Here is a 20,468-nt window from a genome sequence, read left to right on the forward strand (position 1 = left end):
AAGAGGGGTATGTAGGTTATGTGATTAAGCTGTGTCACTGTTTTGTGGTGAAAATATTCTGCAAAATACATTGATAAGCAGTAGTGTCAGGGTTTACGTTTCTTGATCTGAGAGTGTGAGGGAGATTCAATCTCATTGGTAAACCTGTGCTTAGTACATTCTATGCATGAAATGTTGGTAGAACAAATTGCTGCAACAGCAGGTTTTTAGATGATTGAGTAGGGATGCCGGCAGTCTTGGGCATGTGGGCAAAGCAGAGTTTGCACCTGTAGCAGAAAAGTACATGTTCCTAATCCTTTCCTTTTTGACAATCTAGATTTCTAGAAGTTTGACGTTTAGTTTGGGGATTGTTCTTTGACCTCCTGATAGTATAAGCAAGATGATCTGGTTTACTTATGGTAAAGCCTCCATAGGTGATAATGTAAGTTGCTGTTTGGTTGGGGCTTGCAGCAGGAGACCCTCATATCGGTGTGCAGGGAGGTGATGGTCTCATGTTTGTCACATTTTCCATTTTCTGATTTAGCCAAGAGTGAAGTCTTAAGAGATACAATGGTTAAATGTGGAACCCTATTTAAATTGGTGTTCACGTATCAGCACAGTGTCAGATAATTTGTATAGTGGTTTACAAGTTGGCCAAGTGAAGAAAGGTTTTGTCTTCCGTTTCAGTTGATATTAAGCTACTTATGCCTCATTGCTCTTGCGGCTCATGTGTGAGATGTCAGATCTATGTAGAAGCTAAGGAGCTTTATACAGTTGACGCTTTGGAAGGGAGTGTAGCTCTTAAGGACCATCTATGACTGTCTGCTAGTGATATTATTAGATTTAAGGTAAAATGTAGACTTTCAGATTTAAATAAACATACGGCAGGATCTGATTCTGACAGTTCATGTGCCAACTACAATTCTTTGTAGAGGTGGGTGCTAGAAATGCATGGGTGGTTAGTTACTGAGTGATTGCAATGTGCCCCTTGTGCATCAATACATTTAAGAGAATGAAAGGTGGACTTGAGCTTGTGAGGCACAATATTGTGCAGTATTCTGTGGCTCTCCACATGTTGTTCTTGACATATTACAAACCCCATTTTGTCATTTCAGGTAATCTTTGATGGTGAGGAAGCTGTGGATGATGGTGGAGTGACAAAGGAATTCTTCTTGCTGCTGCTAAAAGAACTGCTTAATCCAATCTATGGAATGTTTACATGCTACACTGATTCCAACTTGCTCTGGTTTTCGGATACAGTGAGTCTCTTAAAAAACAAACTCATAACCACAGTAAATTTGCAGACACATGATTGAATTGCCTTTTAGAGTTTTTGTGCTGCTTCAGATAATTTTAGTCCCTTCTGGTCCATTTTAAGCTTCCTTTACAAACCGATATTTCTGGTTTATTTATGGTCTTAACAGTGGTGATTTCTCATGCTGCACATTAAGACTTAGGTTTTTTGATGGTCCCCCACACCCTATTTGTCTAGTCAAGTATCTTCTCAAGAGCATAGCAAGGGTAGTGTGAGCTCTGGAGGATAGGATACAGAAATCCTAACCAGAGAAGTGCAACCTGTCATTTCTGCCACAGCGGCGAGGGGCATGTCTACAGCTAAACCATGGGTTGTCTGTAGCGTCTTTCAACAACTCTTGATTGCCTCTATCTAAGGCATGCTAGCCTACCGAGAAGCTGCACTATAAGTGAAAAGGTGAGTACACCTGCAGTACCAGAAGGCCCTAACACTCGGCACATGAGTGTAAGTATTTTACAAATTCCTCCCTGCACCAGAGGCAAGCCACTGTGTTGAAATACTAAATAGAGGCAAGGGATAAAGCCAGTATTTTCCAAGCATCCGAAAACACAGCTTTTCTTTTACCTGAGCCAGAAGGCCACTTGGTGCCAAACTAGGCTGTGCATCTATGGAAACAAAAAAAAAAAAGACTTGACCTACTGAGTGCCATAGGTGGTGTGGCAGCCAGCCACATTTCATATCAAACACAAAGTGAAGAGTCACATGTTGCTCATCTTTGTAGCTATGCCTAGAGACTTTTGAAAGTAGGAAGGCCCTGGAAAGAAGATGTATAGGAACAATATTCCGAATTTAAGGCCCTTTAGACTGTTCAAAACCTAGTTAAACACAATAGTTTAATGGTTAAGTGTGTACAGTTTCTTAACTGTGTGTTCATTTGGTGTAATTGTTGTTTATCTTAGGACTTGTAACTTTGTAGGTTGATTTTTTTTCTCCAGTTCAGAGGAGTCATTCTTAAGTAGATAATTGTGTATGGATTTTGTTGACAGAAGATGATGGTGCTTGTTTGTGGTGTTACTTTAAACATGGGCAGTGCTGGATGTTGTGTGTTGAGTTAAACATGGGCATACTGACTTATTTCGCTGTGGTGAAGTCTACATAGAAATAAAATTTAAAAACTGAAAATAGTTCCATTCTTTTGATTTTTCAAGTTTATATTGGCATTGTTCTTATCAGTGGTGGGCATCGCTTGCAGTCCCTTCCTTTTGTTTCGCCCCTCTTACCCTCCATCTACACTGAAGCCATGTGTGCATGCCTTTTCCTTTGTCACAACATTTCTTGAAGTCTGTGGGTTATAAGAATTTATAATAAAATTAATAAACTGTACTTTGAAATCCTCTAACTATAACCGCAGTTCTCCTTCCTGTACCTATTCATGTATTATGTTCATATTGCCCGTTGTGTGATGACAAAGTATTTGCTGTCTTCATTGGCTTCGCTAATATGCTCTGAGGCAAGAATCTGTCTTATTGCATTATAGCGTGATTTGGTAAACTGCCTGATTTAGCTCCGTTAACAATCTCTGGTCATTAAACCAGAAGTTGGTTCAACAGTTGGACACTGGTTTGAAAGCAGTATAGGAATATCACCTACCTAAAGCAGCCTTAAAATCCTCACCACCAGATGCAAACTCAGAAATCCTCCTATTTTGTTTACTTGACTGAGTGTGGCGTTCTGAAGTAAAATCTAAAATATATACAGTTGAAAAAGGGCAACACAAGTTCTTACACCAGTCAAGCTGCATAGAAGCCCTTGCATTCATATTCAGTTTTCTAAAATTCATTTTCCACAGACGGTAATTTACAGAAGAGCCCTAAAGTCAGCCAGATGCCTTTTCTGAGTCAAAGGTAAAATCAACAATTTAAGCAAATCTTATTTCACATATGTTATCACTCCCAAAATTACCTGTGATGAAGTCTGTTTGCTTTGAGTCCGCTCATTTTAACATCACCTCCTCTATTGGAATGGCAAACATTTTTTAATAAAATGCCTGTCTCAACATGATTTAAGATCATAAGTAGGCTATTTTGGCAGGCAGTCTGACATGGAACTCCGGAATGTGCCCGTGTCCTGAGAGCAGTCTGCATGCTATCCAGAAAGCATGTTTGTAAGCTGTTAGCTTCTTTTTTTCTTGTTCTTTGTGTAGACTTCTGTAGAACTCCTGATGCACATACTCGTTAAAGGCATAGAGGAGTTCCCAAAGGGGCAAAAAGAATTCAATCAAGGAGGTATGTCTTCCTCCTTTCTGTTACATTCATCCAAGCCAAATCCTTTGTATTCTGTGTCTCTTGTCCAAACAATAGCTCATTTAAGCTAAATCCAGTGGAGCCTTGTTAGACACTCGTAAGGGAAATGTGTATTAGCGATAGGACTTTGTCTCAGTACGTTCTATTTGCCTTGGTAGTTTTATGGGGCATCTGCTTTCTTATATGATTATTCCATTCCACTAACCTATCAGTCTGGGAATGATGGACCTCTGTTTTGATTTGAGCAATATGAAATAGTTTGCATAGTTGGAAGAGGAGTGACATGAAGTTAGTGTCTTGATCTATCAGTATTTTATCATTCAGGCCCACTTTGGGGAGAAGGGCACATGATCAGTCGGTATTCTGTGCACTGCTAGGCCTCACAGTACCTCCTTCTGTTATCATCAACCACCGGAATAGGATTATGACCCACAATGATACTTCTAGAGAGCCATTGGTATCCATCCAGTTATGTAGAAATGGTATCTTGAGAATTGGGATGCTTTGCAGGTGGATTTTTTTGCAGACAGACAGGACATTAGTGCTAGTGCTGTATGCACACCTGGCCAGTGAAACCTCTGAGGAATTATTTTTTCGGCACTTTGATGCCCTACCATCAGGTTACAGTGGGCCAAGTGAAGGACAGCTGCTTAATGTTGTTAAGGAACCAACAGTTGTTCCTGGTTACATTGAGGTGCTATCTGATAAACCAGTCCTTTTTCTCTCAAAGTAAGGACATACTGGTGGCTCATCTGGATCATCTTCTTTTCTGGAACTTGTTTTCTGGGGGCTTCTTTTAATGTTTTCCTTTGATCCAGAGGACCGTCCCATGAGGTGTTGCTTGGAATATATTACCAGTGGCCTCATTCGGTCTTTGTGTTTTCTTTTTAGCTGTTTACTTTCCTTTGTTCTCAGGTAGGGAACAGCCTTCCTGCAAAAAGGGGCATTCTTCAGCCACTCACACCCTTTATCTGTTTCTTCAGTGAACAATTGTTGTAATAATGGATTATCCTTACCCCAACACCACTGGTTGCAATAAATGTGAGAGAGCTCCTACTGCAATTTATATTTGTATATTTATGTCCCTAATCTTAGAGAAGAATATAGGATGTAGAGTAGTTTTTGGTTTCCCACCAAATAAGTGATATTTTCTTACTTGCCATTGGGTTTTATTGTGCAAACATGCAGACTAACGAAGGTTTAGAGGCATCTACTATCTATCTCGTCCCTTTAATGCAGATAAGGGTGGTCTCTAGACTTCTTTCCGTCATAATGAACACCAACAACTCCTATATCCATGGGTTTGCTTTTACTGTTTTGGGGTCGTTTTCAGGCTACCTAACTTATCTCCACACATTCAAAGCACCGAGGTCCATAGGAAGGTATTCGCTGTTTACTGATGGATCATTCAGGTATCACTGCTTCTTTCTCTTCAGTGCCCTATTTCATCGTCCAGAGAACAGTTTTTTACAATTTCATCCATGCCACTGGTCTAGGTTTTGATACCACATGTACACTTAACTGCTTCTCTGTAAATTCTTTCTGATGAGTAGTGTCCACCATCCCCTATTCCATGTCCCAGGAAGATACATCTACTGTCTGTATTTGTTGTGAAGGCAGAGAGGTGTATGACTGGGTAAATCACTCTACCCTAATAAAAATAGGCTACTGCCTCCCTCCTTTATGTTGTTTTCTGGCACACCTACAGACCGGGCAATAGACTAAATCATCCAGGGAGCTGTAATTCCAATCTTACACACAGTGATAAGTGGCCTTGGTGGATGCACCTCCCTTTCTGCCATATCTCAGTTATTGGAACTGGGCTAAATGTTGCCTTTAGTACACAGGGGGCTGTATATGTCCTTTCTTCCACATGGCAGTGAAGAGCAAAGCCGACCATGGTGGCTGCTATTTGTTGTGGATTTGGTGAGGCCAAACCTCACACTCTCCCATTAGCACAGCTGCCCCTCCTTTGGGAATTAGCAGAGCTAATTTCAAGGATTTCCTTGTCAGTGGTGGTAGGGTCAATTATCCGAAATTATTTGGGGCTTTTCTCGGTTGCTGAAGGGGAACTCGATCAACACTTTTTTTTGGTGATTGCTTCTTTGCCTTCTTACTACAACACACCCAAAGAGTAACCTCTGAGGAAATCTGAACTGTATCTCTCCAGCCCATAGCCCTTTACCTGGCTCGCTCAGCGTTGATAGTCCTGCGAACCTCAGTTACATCAATAGAAGCATCAGCAGTCTTCCCTGAGCTGCCTTATTCAGATGTAGCTACTTACAAATTTTCACTATACCTTTTTTATGATATTCTTCAAATGTCTTGATCATTTTCAGGTCTTGTGTCTGGTTTCTGTGCTGCCATAATGTTCAGAATGCCCTCTTCTTCCCCTTATATTGGCCAGTAATCAGCAGATCCCCCACTAAAAAACTCTCTGTGCCAAGAACATCTTTTTGTGCCTCAACATTCAACAAACTATTAATATACTATTGTTCATTTCACACGGTGTAGTAGATGAGTCTAACCTCGTACTTCCTTTCTGCCACTTTTTATTTAGTTTTGTTACTCTGATTCAAATCATTTTTCACGGGAAATGCATGACTAATAGTAATGAACACTTGTATAGGTAATTTTCAAATATCCCACAAGACAAAGTGATTCTTCACAGAACCAGCAGTGATTTATATAACATAATACAGATCCTAATTGAAATCTGGCAGTATAGGGGAATTTAGCCCTCAGTGTTGCTTAGGTTTTTGCATCTCATTGAATATCTAGCTGTTCTTGTCTGCAAAGTCAATGAATTCCCTTTCCTCGTTTTGAGTGTGCATTATCCCCTGAACTAGCATCTATGACAGTAAGGAGAAAGCTACCTGTGAGAGTCACATACCCAAGGAAAAAATAATCTCTCTAATTATGGTGAGCTAACTTTCAGATATTGGTTAGTGTCTTTATTAAATCTCTTTTCTCATATGATTGCTATTTGAAGACCTATCCACCCCTGGAATAAGGGCAAGATTGAAATCCCCTACTTTAAAGTGTTTTCCAGTAGTTTATAGAATGGTTTCCTAACATAGCTAAGTGCAAAACAGATCAACCTCCAGTCCAGCAGAACCCCAGTCTGATAGACATTTTCAAATACATAAGAAATATTCAAATAGGGAGAGAGAGGAGATCAGTAAACTGTTCTTTGGAATTCTTTGAACTCACTCCTGCAAGTCTTTCCCATTTGACTGTTTCACATAGAACTGAAGATAAAAGGGGGCCCGACCTGGTGGTGCATGGGTCAACCAGGATGCTAATATTGCTGCGGCATGGACCCCAGTGAGGCGCTTGTGCTGCCATAAGACCTACCATTCCTACATGCTCCCAGGCTCCTTTTCGTTGTTCACCCTCTTTGCACCTAGACGGTAGGAACTGGAGTCTTTTCTGCACTTCCCACTTGGGGATCCTGGGACCTCACATGTTTACTGCCGTGAGGCTGTTGCCAAACTTGGCCAAACACTTGTGCCGCCTCTGAGGGTACTGAGGGCTGGCGGGTCTGGGAGGCTGTGGTCACTGAAAACTTTTAGTGCCCCTCTCACCACGGCCAAAAGTAAATTACCACACACCTGCAAGCAGGGTATCCTGGAGTAGTACACTCCGGCAGCCAAGAAAACAGATGGCCAACCTAGAGAGGAAGGCACATTGGGCTCCTCTGAGCCTCATACCACTATTATATTAACGGCTATAGCCCAGTCACACAATGCACTAGTCACTAAAATTGGGGGAGTTGCTAATGATGTCACACTTCTCAGGCAGGACTTGCGACTTGCTGGGGATAGATTACGAGAGGCTGAGGTTCAGGTTTCAGATGTGGAAGATACTATGGCTGACATGCAGCGGACAATTAAAAGGCTCACTTCAACAACCAGGAATCCTGCTGCACGTGTGGAGGTTTCTGAAGGGAAGGGACCGCAGAAGCAACCTTCACATTGTGGAATTCTCCCAAGGTTGTAAGGGGCCTTCCCCCAAAAAAATCCTAAACCATTGGCTGTGCTCTTTGTTGTTGACGGAGGTCCTTTCATGCTGCTTCATAATTGAAAGGCCTCATCAGTCCTTGGCCCACAAGCTGCCCTCTCAGAGCTCCCCCTCTCCCTATATACTTGCATATTGAACTGTGTGGAATGAGATGCAATTCTTTGTCATACTTACACAAAAGGAGCAATAATGTTTCAATCTCCTAAAATCATGATTTTTCCAGACTACACTAAGCTCGTCCAAGACCAAAGGAAATCCTTCATTGCTGCAAGAAAAGACTGAGGGATTTGAACATTCATTACTTGTTGCTGTACCCAAGCTAAACTCAAGTTTATCTACCAGGACAAAGCCATTATCTTCGACTCCCCAAAGGAGGTCTTGCTGAGCCGGTGCAATCCTGCCCACGTGCTGCCGGAATAGGGCGCGCCTCTGTTGCACTCCCCCAACCCCTCACTGGGTCCCCCACCACCAACACCAGCCACAGGGAGACAGCAGTCACCTCCACAGCCATCAGCAGCCCAGGGATGTGGTGAACACCGTTCCCATTACTCCTGGCAGGATAGACTGAATGCTGAGACAATCTGCAGGAGCTGCACTTGACCAAGGCGTTGGCCGAAGCCCAGGGAGACTCTGCTGTGGTTCCCTCCTCACTCGCACAACAGGAAGTCTGTGGCCTCCCCAGACATGTCACCGACCTCAGCATAAAAGTGCAGGATAGACATGTATACACCCTAGACACGTGTCAGGATGACATGCAAGCAACAACTTGACAACATGCTCCTTCTCTGCGCGAGGATCCCACAGTTCCTGTGCAGCTGAAGGCACCGCACTGGAATGTAGCCTTTGCCACTGGTTTTGTTGAAAGGAAATCTATTGGAGCCTGATACCACCAGTGCCCAGTTGGTGTTGCCAGCTACTCTGCTTTATTAGTATAATGACCCTAAAGTATACTGTATACTGACCCATAAAATGACCTTAAAGCATACTGTATTCTTTAGGCTCATTACACTAATATGCACTAGGAATGCTTACTCGTATCCGCCATGTGGATTATGATGGGAAGTATACCTAAAATATTTGGAAATCAAATTGTACTATCACTCAGGATATTCTACTCATATGCACAATAAGGTATAAGTGACTTACTATACACAGGCATATAGATCACTACTGATATGACATGGAGGTTCTCAGTGTGTGTTTCACTTTTGTCACTTACAATCCCTTCCTTTCCTTATGTCACAGTGTTGATGGTATCAGATTTGAGATGAGAATAGTCGTGCAAAACTGTATTTATGATCTATTCCAGCCCTGAGGAAGTCAGCTGCTAAAATGCAGCATCTATGAAACGTGTTGGGCATGTAAGATGGAAATTGTTTGTAAAAAAGGTTTTTGCATGTATGAAAGACAGAAATTGTTTACAGAAAGAATAAAAACGTAGACTACAAGTAAAATTGAGTGACCAGAGCGTCCTTTGAAAATTTGGAGTTTCTCGATTTAAGGAAGACTGGGTAGCTCTTCCTCTCCGGGGCCCCACATACGTTGGATTTAACCTATTGACATACTGTATGAGAGAGTACGCTGTTAATCCTAGCTAATCTTACGATCTGTTGAACAACATATTAAAACCTGGTCCACACACTAGTTATTTCTAATTGGGAGATCAGCCATTTTTAAAATGGTGTCACTCCCCTGCTTTCTGTACCAGTTGCTATCCCCATCTGCTGCCTTAATCCTTTTTTTTCTGAAGGTTCATTCTATGTTCAGGAGCTTCTTATGGATTCAGGGTGGGCCCAGCATAGCTTCTGCAAAATGTTTTAAGTCCACACACAATGGAGCAGACGTAGAAACGTGTTACAGAGCCTCTCAGCTGATAGTTCGGGAGCTCGGGGAGATCCAGCTTATGCTCCTAGTATTGTGCCATCTAAGGCACATCGATATAGCACTTACTCTTCAAAGGAAAAATTCAGAGCAGCGCCAGTCTGTAACGATTCATGTCAAGGTCAGAGGTGACTTGGAGGAGACCCTGCCTGCCTGCCTGCAGCAATGGTAGTTCTCCAAACCTGGAGAGCTACTTTAAAAACCATGGGCTCGGATCAAAGACTCCAGGGGCAGACACCACTGCGGGAGGGAACTGCACTTCCTCAAGTGTCAGCTCTAGAAGGTTCTCATAAATGGTACATCATTGGGATCTTCATTTTAGGAGACCTGTTGGATGGCCTAACACTCAAATCATATCAGTATTTACAAGATTAATATGCACTACATTGCAGCCAATTCTTCTATTCTCCAGTATTGGATCTTTCATAGATTCACATGCTTGAATCATTCCCCGTCGTCGAGATGGAAGTCCCCGGTAATTCAATAAAGCAGTATATATATCACTATCATATGCTATAATGGCAATGAAAAGATCAGTTTAATAACCTAGCCATGTCCTTTTTCAAAAAAGGACCAAACTTGAACTATAACCAATCGGGCGACAGCACCCTCCAGAACACTCCCAACAGATGCGGAGTCCCTCAGATTTTCTACTGCACGTCGTGTGAAGGGAGTCTCCCTGAGCTCTGCTCAGTTCTTCAGCTTTTACTTCTTTTTTGGATCATCCAAGATTATATTTCCTGTTTCATTTCTCTAACCCTGGCACTAATATGTTGGAGTAGCAGTAAACAAGGTAAAAGACTACATAAATATGTCTAACCTTTTCCTCAAAAACTCTCACGTTCTGAGAGATGAGGCTATTACTGGCTGGGATTACAAAATCTTAAATCTGTCACTAATAATGAGGACAGTGAGGATTCCTCTACCTCACAGGAGAGGTCAGAGGGAGACGTTGCGCCAGACTCTCCAGAAGGCACGCAGAAAAGCCATAAAAAGACTTACCATGAGCCTTCATAAGGCACTTCTCACAACAACAAAAAATGGAAAAAGACCCTCAACTCTCTCCTCAACTCTGACAATACATCAGAGAGACCATCATAATCTTATAATGGGACATCTGAAAACCGCCTGTAAAATCATCTTTTACAGGAATTACTTTGAGGTGGTTGATGACAATGTTGACTATTATTACCTCGTCTACAAAGGGCCTCATCTATGATGGCCTCATCTACGATGGTTATCTATGACGGCCTCATCTGTCATAGACAACCATCATAGTCATCTACAGTGATCATCTATGACCGTCATCTACAGTGGCCTGTGATGATCTAATCTACAAAGGGCCTCATCTACGATGGTCGTCTACGACGGTCATCTACAGTGGTCGTCTACGACGGTCATCTACAGTGGCCGTCTACGACGGTCATCTACAGTGGCCGTCTACGACGGTCATCTACAGTGGCCGTCTACGACGGTCATCTACAGTGGCCGTCTACGACGGTCATCTACAGTGGCCGTCTACGACGGTCATCTACAGTGATCGTCTACGACGGTCATCTACAGTGATCGTCTACGACGGTCATCTACAGTGGTCGTCTACGACGGTCATCTACAGTGGTCGTCTACGACGGTCATCTACAGTGGTCGTCTACGACGCCCATCTACAGTGGTCGTCTACGACGCCCATCTACAGTGATTGTCTACGACGCCCATCTACAGTGATTGTCTACGACAGCCATCTACAGTGGTCTATGATTGCTTCATCTACAAAGGGTCTCATCTACGGTGGCCTCATCTATGATGGTCATCTACTATGGCCTCTTCTACAATGGTCATCTACTGTGGCCTCTTCTACAGTGGTCATCTACGGTGGTCGTCTACTATGGTTATCTACGGTGGTCGTCTACTATGGTCATCTACGGTGGTCGTCTACGGTGGTCGTCTACTGTGGTCGTCTACTGTGGTCGTCTACTGTGGTCGTCTACTACGGTCATCTACGGTGGTCGTCTACTACGGTCATCTACGGTGGTCGTCTACTACGGTCATCTACGGTGGTCGTCTACTACGGTCATCTACGGTGGTCGTCTACTACGGTCATCTACGGTGCTCGTCTACTACGGTCATCTACGGTGGTCGTTTACTACGGTCGTCGTACGGTGCTCGTCGACAACTGTCCTCTACAGTGCTCGTCGATGATGGTCGTCTACAGTGGTCGTCTGCCATCTACGGTGCTCGTCGATGACGGTCGCCTCATCTATGATGGTTGCTTACGACGGCCTCATCTATGATGGTTGCTTACGATGATGGTTGCTTACGACGGCCTCATCTATGATGGTTGCTTACGACGGCCTCATCTATGATGGTTGCTTACGACGGCCTCATCTATGATGGTTGCTTACGACGGCCTCATCTATGATGGTTGCTTACGACGGCCTCATCTATGATGGTTGCTTACGATGATGGTTGCTTACGACGGCCTCATCTATGATGGTTGCTTACGACGGCCTCATCTATGATGGTTGCTTACGACGGCCTCATCTATGATGGTTGTCTACGACGGCCTCATCTATGATGGTTGTCTACGACAGCCTCATCTACGATGCTCATCTACGACAGCCTCATCTATGACGGTTGTCCATGACGGCCTCATCTACGACAGCCTCATCTATGATGCTACTATCTGGCAGTATCATCTGTGATGGTCGTCTACGGCTACCTCATCTATGATGCTAGTCTATGACAACCTCATATACGATGGTCGTTTACGACAGCCTCATCTACGATGACCTCTTCTATGATAGTCATCTGTGACAGCCTCATCTACAATATTCATATGTGACAGTCTTTTCTGATGGTTATCTACTACTACAGCCTTGCCTACAATGACCTAGTCTACGGAACCACATCTACGATGGCCTTGTCTCTGTATGCTTTGTAAACGACGGCCTTGTCTATGACTGCATCCTCTACGAAGGCCTAGTCTGCGGTGAAGGCCTCGTCAACAACAGCAAACATTGTCTACATGAGCCTAGTTCTTTACTTCCGCCTCGTCGAACTTGATCACAATACAAATTAAGACAAAAACACGTAATTGTCAACAAGAGCAAAACACACATAATCCAGAATAATTTAGTGTCAAGCATTGAGGTACCAATACGAGCATGTCTTCAACAGTCAATATATTGATGCAGAGCATGGGCAGGTCCATATATCTCGTACTAGAGCTTCAGAGCATATTACAGCCGCAACTGGTGGATTTCCCCGCCAGATTTATTTTGGGCGTTTCCATACCCTTCGGAGTGAGCGACCAAACACTTCCAGTTTCCTATAGTAAACAAGAAATTAGTTTGTTTTTTCTTTATGAATTTAAATAGGAAAGCTGTAAAACCTATTCCAATTGCTCATATATCCAGGAGGAATTACAATCAGGGAAAAACCCTATTATTCATAGTTCCGCCTAACCAGCAAGGACACGTTCTTATCTAGGTCCAGAGTACTGTACGGGCTGACAATTCACTGGTAGTATGGGGCAGGTATAGCCACCAGATGTGGTCAGACATGGCCATATAAATAAAATGTTTGCCGGAAGATGGGAAAAAATAAATAAATAAAAAATGCTACTGTAGTGGAGTGAGATGTCAGCATAGACTGTGCTATAGATAAAGCTTCAATAGTATTCCCACAACTGGCAGGGTCAGTGGTCCTTGGATATTACGCATCAAGGCAACAATAATTAAAAATTTGAGATACAAATATATCTAATATTTTATAGTACCATGCAGACGCTCTGTATGCCATGCATGTGGACGACTACTTGCAAGCAGTCAACGGTGACTCTTGACACTGCATGATCTTTTGGGGCATTACAATTTCAAATGAAAGAATCTCTGGAGGGACCCAAAAAAGACAATTCTCCATTGATATGTATCTGACTTAACAACCCTCTCAGTAGCTCTTAGGCTAGCTTACCTACAGTGACAGCGTTCTGGTGCTAATTACACCATTCAGTGGGAAAAAACGTTCCAAAAATGTTGTCCTCTATGGCAGAAAATAGCATTGGGCAAATAAGTCCTGAATTTCCTCACATATAGATATATGTTGCTGTTCATCCAGATTCTGCCATCCACCTTCGGAAGGAAGTGCTAGCTACTCCGACCAAGGGGTCCATGAAGAGATACCCACATTCTCAGCAGGAAAGAGGCTTCTATTCTTGGTTTTGCCTCATAAACCAGAAAACAGAGGAGTGTCCATCCATTATACACCTCCAGAAATGAACAAGTATTTTTGGAAGCAATCCTTTTATATGGTCTCCTTCAGCACAGGATATATATATTTTTGTTTCTGCATTCCCACTCCTCAGAGTTCTTCCATTTGGCTTCAGATCAGCTTTTTCAATAAGGGTTTCCCCAACTTCGACAACTCGTTGATAAAAGCAGCAATGACATTTCAAGCATCCAAGGCTACAGAGGCTTGCCTAAAGTTGTTGCACAGGCTGTCTCCTTGTGAAATATCAGAGATATTCAACTCCTCCATCAATTAGCTTTTGGGCGTCAGGTCCTCAGCGATCAATAGGATCCCTCTTGTACATCTGAAAATGAATGCCTTACAAGAGCAGCTACAAAAACAATAGACTCAATCAAGCAAATCATTTCAGGGACTAATGAATGTTCACATAGGTGATGGACGCTCTAGTCTGGTAGTCTCAGGCTACAAATACTTCCCTGGGAAGCTGGGGCAGTCATCTACAGAACCTCTAATTCGGGGAAAGTAGTCTCTGCTCCAGAAGAGTATACATATCATTCACCTAGGTCTCAAAGCCAACTGTTCGGTCTCCAAATTTTCCTGCCAATGTAGCAGAGACTTCAGTGTTAGTTCACAAGGACAGTACTACCAGCATGCAATAAGTGAATAAACGAAGCAGCAAGATCCTTGGCGCTGCCCAAGGAAGACCAAGAAATTTGATGTCAGCTAATGACATACAGGATAACTGTTCGGGCTGAACATAGTCCCTGGACTAGAAATCTCATACCAGACATGCTAAACAAAACTGGAAACATCCTCAAGTAGGAGAATTTGATAATTCGGCTCTAAGCATGATCTTCTTGTTTTGGGCAAACTGGCTCTACATCCCTTTGCAACAAACAAAACTGTCAAATGCCAGCTCTATGCAAGTTGGCATCCACATCCAGGATCTTGGTGGAATGCCTTTTGACAGATGCTCCAGGATCTATATCTACCTTTTTCTCCAATACCTTTAATACCAAAGATTCTCACCAAGAGGAAAGCAAAGCAGTGTTCTCTTGTCCGGATAGCCCCCAGGTGGCTAGTTCAGCATTGGTTTACTGAGCTTCTCCTGCTATCAGAACACAACCACATTCACCTACCAACATTCTGTAAGCCTTTGATGATAAACTAAGGCCTTCATCATGACCTGACTTCTCTCCTCTCTAGCACACAGCTCCTAAATTCCATCAATCCAAAGATCTCAGTATTCCTCTGGACTGCAGGTGGATTCTCTCCAAGTCAAGGAGGAGGCCACGATAAGGACACGTAAACGTTAATGGGAAAGTTTCTGCCTGTGGCGCCAGAAAATCAAACCTATATCCTCTAAACTAGCATAATCGGGCAAATAACTATCCTTCCTCCTTTCACTAGCTCAGTCACAGTTGGTACATGCGTCCGTCAAGGTACAGCTTACAGCATTATCAAGAAATAGCTGTTCATCACATTTTTACTTTCTAATCTTGCAGAATCATCAAACAATTCATAAAAGATTTATTCAGTATTTTCCTACAGAAAGGGCTTCTTCCGCGTACTGGCACCTGAACATACTTCTATTTCAACTCATGACCAGTTAATGCGAACCCACTCAGAGCACACCACATATTTTGCGCGTGGAAGGTTGGCATGTTACTGGCCTCAAAGTACGGTAGAGAAGATGCAGGCTTTCTCAACACAAGAGCCTTCTTGCACCTCACAGGCAATTTAGTTCTTCTCTGAACCAATCCACAGATTTATTCCTATGTTTCCTTCAGATTTTGCCTCAATGAGCCTATAATGTTTCAGACTTTTCTCCTGAATTCAGCATCATGTTGCATATGGATGTTATGTAAATATTTTCTACCCACCATCCACTATTTGCGCTAATACTATAAGATATACAAATACAGGAACTGCTTGCTATTCTGATTCGAGCATGTGAATCTATGAAAGATCCAATACTGGGGAAGAAAATAAGTTACTTACTTGTAACTGCAGTTCTCCAGTATTGGTATCTTTCATAGATTCACATGCGACCCACCCTCCTCCCCAGAGAGGCTCCCCTCATAGCTCAGGATTATCTATTCCCACTTGTGCTTGGAAATCTGAGGGACTTAGCCTCTGTTGGGAGTGTTCTGGAGGGTGCTGTCGCCTGATTGGTTATAGTTCAAGTTTGGTCCTTTTTGAAAAAGGACATGGCTAGGCTATTAAACTGACCTTTTCATTGCCATTATAGCCTGTGATATATATATATATATTGCTTTATTGAATTACCGGGGACTCCCATCTCGACGACGGGGAATGAGTCAAGCATGTAAATCCTATTGCAGTTACAGGTAACTAACATATTTTCTTACTTGCATTTGAGACATGCCCTCCAGCCATACATTGCAGAATTAGAGGATCTCCCTGAATGCAACCTCTTGGAGGCCAAACTGCTCCTGGGGGCATTAGGCAGCCAAAAGGTATCCCAAATTTATTGTTCCCCTATAAACAACATACTAGACAGTTTTGCAGGGCTGCACGGTAGTGAGACTTAGGCACCATGTATGAGGAAGATGGGGCAGACGTTACTGCGTCCCTACGACACACAGTGCTAGCAGCAGACTTTAGTCTTATCTACTTAAAAGACATGCATAGGACCTACCACACATGGAATTGGACTGTCTATATATTACATGGGGATGCGCAAAAGTGCGCCCATTCTGGGAGAGATTGTTATCCTGCCTGGATCATGTACTGGGTCAATCGTCACCGCAGGACCCTAAACTGCCCCCCCTCCATGTCACCTCTAAACTTGACATGAATCGTTAGACTGATGCTGCTCTGAATGGGCCTCACAGTGGCAAATCAAGACATTGTGCACTACTGTAAGGCGGAGGCCACACCTTCACTCACAGAATGGAAAAGGGGCATGGACTGGTGCATGATCAAACAGCAGCCAGACTACAAAGCCAGAGGGTTCCCTCAGAAACACACAAACATATGGGTGCGTGGGCAGAATATAGACACCTGAATATCACAGAGACATTCTAACTTCAGAGCCTTAAGACGCTAAAATCCGAACAGACACTGGACTGAGGTTGCAGTATGACTAGAAACACTTATTTGCATGTAAAAACAGAGGTGTGGGGGGGGGGGGTGATGGCGAGGGTGGGACTGCGGGAGGGCCACAGCTTTACATGTTGTACATTTTCTGTCTTATGCAAAACTTAATGAAACGTGCTATAGAAAAAATCAGAAGGTGAAGGAAACATACAACCCTTCTGCAGACCCTGTCTGCACAACCCATTCCTATTTTTTTCAGGTAGAGACCCTTGCTTTCTATTACTTCATCAACCAGCTCCCAGCTCCCCCGCCCTATAAATCTTGACTACCTTAATGAATTAATGAATACTTGATCCATATTCCTTTACAGACCTTAATCTTGATGTATTGTCTATTACGCCCTTTCTTACTGGCACTTTAAAGTGATTGTGACAATATGTTCACATGTTACAAATCGAATAAACAAACAAATATGACTGGCAGTAAATCATTCCTCGTACTTTGTCATATTCATTGTCGGTGACGGGCTAAATTTGTGGAGGCCTACTCAAAACAAAAGATTGACTCTAGTACTAAAATAATTCTTTGAGAACTAGCACAGATGTCAGAAATATTTCCCTTCCGTGGGGTATAAGCTAAAGTCAAGTTGTACCTGAGGCTTGAGAGTCCCTCAGAAATAGGCTGTTATTACTCAGTTTAAATTTTACAGCCCACAGATTCAGCATGAAATTGTGCATATTATTAAGGCCATGGGTGAAATTACACATTTTTCTATGTAGGAAAATCTACGTGTGGTACATTCTTTGTTAAAGTTGTTATATTTGTTTTCTTATAAATAATATATGCCATTACTTGACTTGAACTAGCGTGCTAAGTGAGTACACGAATGGATTTGTTAGTATTGGGTTTACAGTAATTTGGCTTAATAACTATGTGGCCAGAGAGTTAGCAATTTGGTCGCCTAAGAATTTTTACTTCTGGTGCATCACTGTCTCCTGGTAGGACAACTTGAGGTTTTGCAGATCGTGCAATATGGATGTTATCCTTCCAAAGGCTAGAATCTCCAACTATCCTGTCTTAACCCTGAGGCAGTCCCTCTACCTGTGACGCACATCACTTACCTACATTCTCTCCAACACAGAGGAGGCCAAGGGGCTGAATTAGAGATTGTCAGACTGGGTCCTTCATCGCAAATGTGACAGAGTACCCTCTCCACCAATCTCTTTGTCGACTCGCCACTTTTATAGATGGGAAGCTCTTGTTGGCATTACTTCACCTGCCGTCTTGACGGTGGACGCTGTAATGTCCTTTTTCTTATGTTAATCACCACCTGGTCAAAGCTGGTGGTGAGGTTCTGAAAACAATATGACATCCACATCCTGGAAGATCATTACGAGGATGTTGGGGTCATTACTTTGTATTTCAGAAACAAACTCCTACCTTGGGAGTTTGTTTTTGAAAAAACAAAATGTAAAGTTTGGTGGGCGACCTCAAAAACGGATGGTGGCAATCTACCAATCCTTTTGTAGCTTGAATGGCAGTGCCATGATGCTCGTTCCTCCGAGCTACAGAGATAACTGCTTGACAGATGGTAATCTATAAATTTGATGGATGGAATACTGTTGTGATGGCAGAGCTGATGTCCTCACCATCTTGAAGAATGCTACTCCATCTGTCAAACTTAAAACCCGCAAGTCTCATAGTTCTTGTATATCTTGTTAGAGGGGCAAACCATCTTACATAGGTCTTTTGAAGTTTGCTGAGTGAATCATCATGTCCCAGATCTTTTTAAATTAGTAAGTTGTTACTTCTGGCGAGGTTCTGAGAAGGTTCTCTCATTTTGTTAGGTGTTTAGTGCCAATTGTTACAGAAATATAGTTTGAGGCTCATTGATAAATTATGTTTTCCTGTGATGAGTAGGAGAAAAGTGCATACCACAACTTGTATTTGTTCCTGTTGGATAGTGTTTTAATGAGATAGATGTCAGTTTGACCAGGAAATTAGTAAGAACAAACTCAATTTCTGATTACTAGTGGCCACCAATAGCGCACAGTTTAGCTTTCTTTACAGGTAGTATTTGTATTGTGTGATACCCACACCATGCGTCCTCCTACAAACTGAGACCCTAATCTCCCCCACAGTGTCTCTGTTTCAAGATCAATCAAGCTAGATCAAAAGGCCTGGAAATTACAGAATCTTACAAATGGTTTAAAAAAAGAAATATTGTCATTGAAATTAAATCTCTATCTTAGTTACAAAGCTCCACAAAAATCAGAAGAGGTGGATTAAAATTGAAATTATGAAGACTGATTTGCTCAGGAGTATAACTGTGATTTGTGCTCACATATGTATGTCTGTATGTATCAGTCTTAAAAGATCTCCTAGCTATGCAACCAAAATAAAATGGTGAGATTCAGGAGCTGCTGTTTACAATAACTTGGTGAAACAAGCAGGTACACATCAAGAACAATTCTGTGTCACTGCAAGAAAAACTGAGGCCCACTCACAATTGAAATAGAAAGACATGTTCAGACCAAGGTGAAATGATTTTGAAACTGTATATAGGATGGCAATACAAACAGTGGCTGTAGCTAGAGTAAAGACAGAGCACAGTATCAAGGAACTAGTCTTTAAACAAATACTAGTTGTGAAGAAAGACAATGTGTGCTCTCTTGGTAGCCACCAATTATCAGAAATTGAGCTGTTCTAATGTACTGGGCAAGAGGTTCCGTTGCTAGTGTACAGAGTAACAGTGAAGGCAAACATTGATTCCCAACCCCTTTGAATGACTGTGCAGAGTGCATTGTTTATGCCTATGTTAGCTGGAGAGATTGCAAAATTTGTGAGAGATATACAGGGAGTGCAGAATTATTAGGCAAATGAGTATTTTGACCACATCATCCTCTTTATGCATGTTGTCTTACTCCAAGCTGTATAGGCTCGAAAGCCTACTACCAATTAAGCATATTAGGTGATGTGCATCTCTGTAATGAGAAGGGGTGTGGTCTAATGACATCAACACCCTATATCAGGTGTGCATAATTATTAGGCAACTTCCTTTCCTTTGGCAAAATGGGTCAAAAGAAGGACTTGACAGGCTCAGAAAAGTCAAAAATAGTGAGATATCTTGCAGAGGGATGCAGCACTCTTAAAATTCCAAAGCTTCTGAAGCGTGATCATCGAACAATCAAGCGTTTCATTCAAAATAGTCAACAGGGTCGCAAGAAGCGTGTGGAAAAACCAAGGCGCAAAATAACTGCCCATGAACTGAGAAAAGTCAAGCGTGCAGCTGCCACGATGCCACTTGCCACCAGTTTGGCCATATTTCAGAGCTGCAACATCACTGGAGTGCCCAAAAGCACAAGGTGTGCAATACTCAGAGACATGGCCAAGGTAAGAAAGTCTGAAAGACGACCACCACTGAACAAGACACACAAGCTGAAACGTCAAGACTGGGCCAAGAAATATCTCAAGACTGATTTTTCTTAGGTTTTATGGACTGATGAAATGAGAGTGAGTCTTGATGGGCCAGATGGATGGGCCCGTGGCTGGATCGGTAAAGGGCAGAGAGCTCCAGTCCGACTCAGACGCCAGCAAGGTGGAGGTGGAGTACTGGTTTGGGCTGGTATCATCAAAGATGAGCTTGTGGGGCCTTTTCGGGTTGAGGATGGAGTCAAGCTCAACTCCCAGTCCTACTGCCAGTTCCTGGAAGACACCTT

At 42.7% G+C, this 20,468-nt stretch overlaps 1 protein-coding gene across 2 annotated transcripts in view; it reads left to right on the top strand.

Moving 5' to 3' along the window:
* The window catches only part of HERC3 (HECT and RLD domain containing E3 ubiquitin protein ligase 3), a 452,060-nt gene that overhangs the window by 314,747 nt on the left and 116,845 nt on the right, over positions 1 to 20,468 (top strand). For both annotated transcript variants that reach the window (XM_069230256.1, XM_069230257.1), the window contains exon 20: positions 1,095 to 1,238. In XM_069230256.1, the coding sequence (XP_069086357.1) occupies positions 1,095 to 1,238 (144 nt within the window). The remainder of the gene's footprint in view (positions 1 to 1,094; positions 1,239 to 20,468) is intronic.

Source organism: Pleurodeles waltl, chromosome 1_1 (assembly GCF_031143425.1).
Source record: "Pleurodeles waltl isolate 20211129_DDA chromosome 1_1, aPleWal1.hap1.20221129, whole genome shotgun sequence".
NCBI lineage: Eukaryota > Metazoa > Chordata > Amphibia > Caudata > Salamandridae > Pleurodeles > Pleurodeles waltl.